The 6,727-nt window shown below is 60.7% G+C and overlaps 1 protein-coding gene across 2 annotated transcripts; it reads right to left on the reverse strand.

Annotated features, from left to right (window-relative positions):
- Nucleotides 1-2,802: 2,802 nt before the first annotated feature.
- FADD (Fas associated via death domain) lies at nucleotides 2,803-6,376 on the reverse strand. Of its 2 annotated transcripts, XM_044260008.1 has the most exons (3): nucleotides 6,038-6,376; nucleotides 3,691-3,987; nucleotides 2,803-3,597 (listed from the first exon to the last, which is right to left on the reverse strand). In XM_044260008.1, exons 1-3 carry the CDS (start codon nucleotides 6,321-6,323, stop codon nucleotides 3,116-3,118), a joined length of 1,065 nt encoding a protein of 354 aa, XP_044115943.1. In that variant the 5' UTR covers nucleotides 6,324-6,376; the 3' UTR covers nucleotides 2,803-3,115. The 2 variants fall into 2 exon arrangements, with proteins under 2 accessions (XP_044115943.1, XP_044115944.1); XM_044260009.1 differs by having other exon boundaries at nucleotides 3,508-3,987.
- Between the last annotated feature and the right edge of the window lie 351 nt (nucleotides 6,377-6,727).

Genomic DNA, 6,727 nt, shown 5'->3' on the forward strand with positions numbered 1-6,727 from the left:
GGTCTGAGATGCGGGGGCCAGAGGACGAACCGGCAGGAGAAAATGTCCTGCAATCATCAAGACAAACATCAAATGCCCCAGAGGAGATGGGATGGGGGAGGGTCTGCCTCGAGCCTGCCCCACTGCAAGTGTTTGGAAGGGTCCGGAAGGGCCTGTCAGAGCTCTGTGTGCGCGCATGTCCAGAGCCCAGCAGGGCTGGCTGGGGTGGGAGGGCAGAGGGGGGAGGGTGTGAAGCCGGGAAATCTGGGGGGTCCTGAAACCAGGGAGCTGGCTCTTTGTTCCAGGAAGCACTTGACCAAACCCCCCTTCGTTGGCCTGAAAGCATGCACAATTGGGCCTTTCCCCACCGTCATTCTCGGGAAAAGAAGAACTAAGGCAAAATGTGCCTCTAACTCAAACTTTCAAGTAAACCACAGGACTCGTGTGCAAACTTTACTGGAAGTACACATTTCAAGAAAAAGTCTTACAAGAAAATCTAAACGAAACACGAATTGTTTTTCCGGAGGTCACCACGGGAGATCCCTCTAGAAAATGCAGCCACTCTCCGGTCCAGGGCAGGGCGTCACTGGTCCCGTCGCAAAGGTCCTAGTTCCACTCACCTGTCAGTCAGACCCGTCCCAGAACACCTGCTCCCCCGGAGCTGTGCTTCAGCTCAACGGTGGAGAAAACGCTTAGACGTGAGGGTGACAAGCAACATCTCGGGGCGGCCTGAGGCTGGCCCCACTGCAGTGAGAGCCCGAGGGACAGAAGCTCCGGGGCTCTGGGCAGAATGTCACTGCTTATTCCAAGGTGCCTGAGGAGCTAGCTGCTACAGGCTTGGGCAAGCACTTGAGATTTACCAAAATGTCCCTTTTCAGGGGAAGCCACGAGGGGCAGAGTCAGCGGAGGACCCCATGCTCTGTGCCTCGCTGGGGACACTCCCACGTAAGTATATCTGGGGAACAATGAAAACACATTATAGAAAATGTAGAAAACACAGAAAGTATAAATGTCTTTAAAAAAACCATCATTTGGGGAGCCTGGGTGGCTCAGTGGGTTAAAGCCTCTGCCTTCGGCTCAGGTCATGGTCCCAGGGTCCTGGGATCTCACCCCACATCAGGCTCTCTGCTCAGGGAGGAGCCTGCTTCCTCCTCTCTCTGCCTGCTTGTGATCTCCGTCTGTCAAATAAATAAATAAAATCTTTAAAACAAAACAAAACAAAACCACCATTCTCCAGCCCTTGCCGTGCATCTTTCCATTTCCAGGGTCCATGTAAGTGTTTGCGTTTTTACTGTATGCTTGCGTTGACTTTTGTCACACGTCTCCTTTTGCTTCATGAACAAGGGAAACTGTGCTTCCCAAGGGCAGGCTGCGTGTCCCACTGTCGTGGCTCCGAGCCCGGTGCCGTGCTGGCGAGGGTGGAAGCCTCCGGCCCACAGATGTGCGAACTGGCCCAACAGACCGGTGCCTCCATCTGGCTCTGAGCCAGCGTCTCTGGGGACAGCTGCTTGTGCGCGCGCACCCCCATCACCAGGCTCTATGGCTCCGCCCTCATGTGGGGTGGCAGAGGGGGCCACCTCCAGGCCCCGGCCAGCGGTGGCAAGCGGGCGGCGAGCAGAGCCTAGCCACACAGGGTGGAGACACTCCTTGCCCGTCATCTGGAACTCAGGTCCTGGCCTCACGATCGAGGCTCAGGTCTCGAACCCAGTTCCCGGCCTCGCGATCCGCGTGGCTGCTCTGGGACCCTGCTCCTTCTCCCTCACCATGTGGCCAGGAGCTGCTCTCTGTGGAGGTCAAGGATGTGAGTGCCAGGGGAGGGGAGTACCCGGTGCCTTCACAACCATGGGACTGAGAGACGGGCCACAGGAACAAGCTGGTGGCAGAGCTGGGGACCAGGCCCTGTCTGCTCGCTGCCCGTGGGTGCAGAAATCACAGGTCATTAAAGCCTCTATCACAACACGTGGTGTGAGGGATGGCTGGGGGGTCTTTCCGGGTGTGAGAGGCACATGGGGGGATGTAGGGCACAGGTCAGAATGTTCCACATTCACCCTTTCAGTAGCTTATCTCATAAGCCAGGAGGGAACGGGAGACTGCTGATACCTGCCTGTGTTCCAGAAACACGGACATAGCTTTCAGCAAACCTACTTCCCAAAGCGGCCCATCAGCCAAGCTCCTGACATTCATTGACAGTGCTGTCCTGTCTACTATCCACAGAACTAGCTCGGCCCCAGGGCCTGCAAAGCAGGCGCGATGGCTGGCTGGGGGCATGGGGTAAGGACACGGACAGCGCGTGACACAGGGCCAGGCCGTGCCAGTGTGGGCCTGACACGGGCTCAGTGCCTCAACAGCACCCTGAGCTTATGCTCTGCTTAATGCCTGGATTTCTGGTCCGGAGCTTGAGGTCCACAGCTCTCATTTCCTGCGGTGGCCCCAGCCCTCGCCCTGCCTGGCATCAGTACGGACTTGCTAAAGGCGTGCAGGGACTCCAAGGCTGGTCTGTAGCTTAGCAGGACAAGGCGGCCAGGACATGTGGGGCTCTCCCAAGGTCACAGCCGAAGGCCTGAACAAGGGACAGCCACCCAGCTCTCTGATGCCGCTCAGTAGCAGGTGGGCTCAAAGCTGGCAGAAGGTGGCCTCTAGCCGACCAGTCTGTGGGGCATGAATGCTCCCCTGGTCAGCGGCTCCCGGAGCTGTTAGGAGTCCGGCCACCCTGCTCACCGTTCAGCCTAAGAGAAGCGGCCCACGGTACTGAAATCGAGCACAATGGGACTTTCAAGAATATGAGAAATGAAATAATCCTCAAAAGGAATGTAAAATTCTGGGTCATGGAGCTTTCCACCATAAAGGAAAAAGCTTTAATAGGATTACCGTAAAAGCAGAAAGACCACTTTTTAAGATTACAGGATCCTGTTATCAGAATAGTGATTTTGATACAAAACAGTAAACTGTGGCATCATAGAAGTCATAGTATTTCTAAGAACTCCCACTGGTGAAGCACCGAGGGCACCCACCGCCCGAGCACTCAACGAGCCTATCTCGCAGGCCGTTCTCACGAGTCTTACTATCCCCCCCCGGACACCCTCAAGGACCATGAGCCCACCAGGGACCTCCACACCGCCTGCCCTGCTGTACAGGTCTAGCCGATGACCTCAAAGCCTCTGGCCAACTGTGGCAGCAACAGAGTGACCCAGTGGTCACCGTGTGGGCTCTGGAGCCCGACAGCCTTGGCTCCACCCCCGGCTCTCCCATTGCTACGGACTCTGTCCAGCCGCGGACGGCACACGGCCCCCACCTGCTGAGTAACCGCACTGAGCACCGCGGACGCTGACGTTCCTTCTACCTGCTGGGCGTGGATCCAAAACTTCCTCGTGCAGGACCATCTCAGGGGACAACAGACTCTCCCTCTCAAGGGCGATCCTGAGGCACGAATGAAAGGAACTGCACGGCGGCTGAACTCCGCGGGCACCACTCCGTGAAGCCAGCCATGGCTTGAGCGCCGAGGTCCCTTGTCCTGGCTCCCTGCTAGGTCATCATAGCACCGGCATGTGGAAGGCACTTGGTCAACTTTGGTGGTGGTGGGGGGACCCCAGTTCGGGCTGCGTGGATGCCCTCGGGCCCCTGGAGAAGAGCAGCTGGGTCACCAGGGGCCCCCCATGGCAGGCCCATTCGAATCCCAGGACGTCAGAGACTCGGCGGGGCTTCTGTCCCCACCTCTACTGCTCGCGGTCTGGCTCTCATTCTCCCGGGCCTGCTGATCCTCCAGGACGAGGTCGGCCACCAGGTTCAGCTGGCAGGCCCTGAGCGCCCTCACCAGGTGGGACACCGTCGCGTCCTCCCTCTGGGCGCTCTTCCAGACTCTCAGCGACTCCCTCACCTGCTCAGTCAGGTTGCGGGGATACTTCTCCTGGATGGCATCGATCTTGGTGTCTGACACGTTAAGGTGCCGGGCCAGTCTTCTCCAGTCCCTCCCCACGTTATCACAGACGATGTCAAACGCGGCACGCAGGTCTGGGGGAAGAAGAAAAGGATTTACCAGAGGTTTGGGGGACACGTTTGGGGACGAGTAACCCCATATTCCCAAAGCGCTTCTCAGTGCTGCCCAAGTGCTGGGGACACGAGAGGCCCTCCTGCAGAGGCTGGGGTCACGCAGCAGCAGGGGGCCAGGTGAAGGTCAGAGAAAGTCTGAGGGGGGCCTCCAGTCCTGCCGCCAGCCCACCCCATTGGCCAAAGAATGTCCCGAGCCACCACATTCTGGAAGACGTGGAAGGATGCTGTCCTGCAGCCTCCAGAGAAAGCCCGGCTCTGCTGACAACTTGACCTTTGATTCTGGCTCCGGAACTGCGAAGGAATCAGTTCCATGTCACTTCAAGGCCCCGAGTTGTGGTCCTTTATATGGCAGCCCTGGGGCACGAAAACACCCCAGTTCTTATTTTGGAAGCTGCCTGGACTGACCACCAGTGTTTGGTCCGTGGCCACCGTGTCCTCATCGGTGGAAAGGTCACGACTGAGACCAGCAGGTGGGGCACTACCGACCCTCACAGGTGGTTTCTGGAATGGAGGTATCGAGCAGAGAAGAAGGGCAAAATGCAGCTCAGAGGGCCCCAGCAAATGTGTGTCTTCAGCTACAGACCCCCAAGATGCTGTCAGCCTGTGTGCTGACTCCTCCGTCCCCTGCAGGTGGGCAAGCGGGCACTTGTGTTACTGTGACCAATGGTACAGAGAGGGAAACTGAGGCACAGGGAAGAGGACTATTTTCCTGATGACATGCAGCTAGACAACAGCACAGCTAGAAAGTGAAACCCTGACCAGCCCGGTGCCGGTCCACCTGACCAGGACGCTACCCGGTCTTCTGAGCGAGAGTAATACGGGATGGGCCCTCATCAACCCACCCCTACCTGGCGATCTCTGGTGTGCTCTCTTGCAACACACCATGTGTACACGCATAGACGGACGGATCTGTGGTGTGTGCATGGCCTTCTAAATGTATTATGTCCCCAATCTCCCCCTGCTCAATGTCCTTGAAAACGTAGCTCTTCTACGTCCTGTCCTATTTGCACGGCCTGGTGCGTGTGTGTATGCTCACACAGGGGTGTGTGTGAGTGTGTCTGGACAGGAAGTCTGAATCTGACTGATCCCAGGCAGAGCAGTCCCATCCCCATCTGCATCAGTAAGCACGAGTCTTTATGGAGCAACACCCGAGCTGCTACGGGTCTACCCTTTCTGACCTGGTGACCCAAGGGCGGATGCCAGGCAAGAGCTTCGAGCCTATGAGACGTGTCCCCAGAGCACTTCCCAGCACCCCTCCCAGGGCTCTGAGAACACAGGGCTGTGGCTGAGACGCCCTGCTCTGCCCAGGTCTCATTTTCACTCCCGGAGGCCTGTGCAAGCCCCAAGGGAGGGAGGAAAGAGGGGGTGCCTGCGCACAGGGTAGGAAGCCGCGCGGAAGGGCCTTGGTCAGAGAGGGGTAGGGCTAATCCCGCCCGCCCGCCGCGGCTGCCTCAGTTGGCCCCAGCCAGCAACGGGCCGCGCATCTCGGGCTCCTCACTGCAGCTCCCAGCCCCGGTCCTCCGGCCTGTAAGACACCAAGAGGGAGGGAGCGCAGAACCCCAGCACAGGGCTATCCCGAGGACTAGGCCGCTGGGCGAGAGCCATTCCCCGTTCTCCGCGTCAAGGACGCCAGTGGGGCGCTCCCAGAGGCGGAAGGAAAACGAAAGCAGCGGCGGCGCACCTAGCTCCCCCACCCAGGGGCGGTGCGCGACGCCCTCTCCTTCGGGGCGCCCGCGTTCGCCGCAGGCAGGGGGTGACGGAGCGGCGGCGAACTGGGGGTGTGCGCGCCCACGTCTCCCACCCCGCGGTGGGTTAACTCCCAGGCGCTCGGGCTCCCCATCTGCAAAGCGGGCGGCTCACCGGCCTCCCGCGAGCGTCCGGAGAAAATCCGCGCAATCGAACGCGGGGAAGGGCACACCCGGCGGACCGGCCGAGCTACCGCGGGGCGCACGGGCCCGGCCAGGCCCCCGGCTTCCCGGGCCCCGCCCCGCCCCCGGCGCCGCGCGCCCACCTCGCTCCTCCGGCGGGGCCCTGCCCGCCGCGCCCGCCTCGAAGGCGTCCAGGCGCTGCAGCAGGTCCTGGCGCCGCAGCGACACGAGCAGCTCGCGCAGCAGCTCGGTGTGCTCGGCGTCCAGCTCGTTCTGCTCCAGCAGCACCGCGAACAGGTCCAGGCCGCAGCGCACGCTCTCCAGCTTCCGCTTGCCCACGCGGCCCCGGCACAGGAACCTGAGCTCGGTCAGCTCGTCGTCCGACAGGCCGGTGGACACCGAGTGCAGCAGCACCAAGAACGGGTCCATGGCGGCGGCCGCCCGAGTCCCGGTCCGCCCCACCGGCCTCCCCGCTGCCGGGTCTCCGCGTCACTCTGCTCGCGCCGCCGGAAGTCCGCGCCCACGCCCACTCTCCTGCGGTCTCGCGAGAACTCCAGGACACGCGCATGCGGCCCTGGCCCTACTGTAGCCGTTTCCGCCCGGGAGGTGCCCGGCGGCCGCCTGGAGACGTTCCCGGAGAGCTCGCGACCGCCGGCTGGAGGGCTTCTGCGCCTGCGCCCTGCAGACTGTCTACCGCCCAGTGCGGTACTGTGGCCTCGGGGTCCGCGACCCAGGAGCGAGCCGAGAGCGGGGGCCTGCGTTCCCCGGGCAGTGTTACACCGCGGGTGCCGAGAATAAATGCATTTATTGTTAACATTGCTGAGAGTGCCTCT

This window comes from Neovison vison, chromosome 7, assembly GCF_020171115.1.
Source record: "Neovison vison isolate M4711 chromosome 7, ASM_NN_V1, whole genome shotgun sequence".
Taxonomy (NCBI): Eukaryota; Metazoa; Chordata; class Mammalia; order Carnivora; family Mustelidae; genus Neogale; species Neogale vison.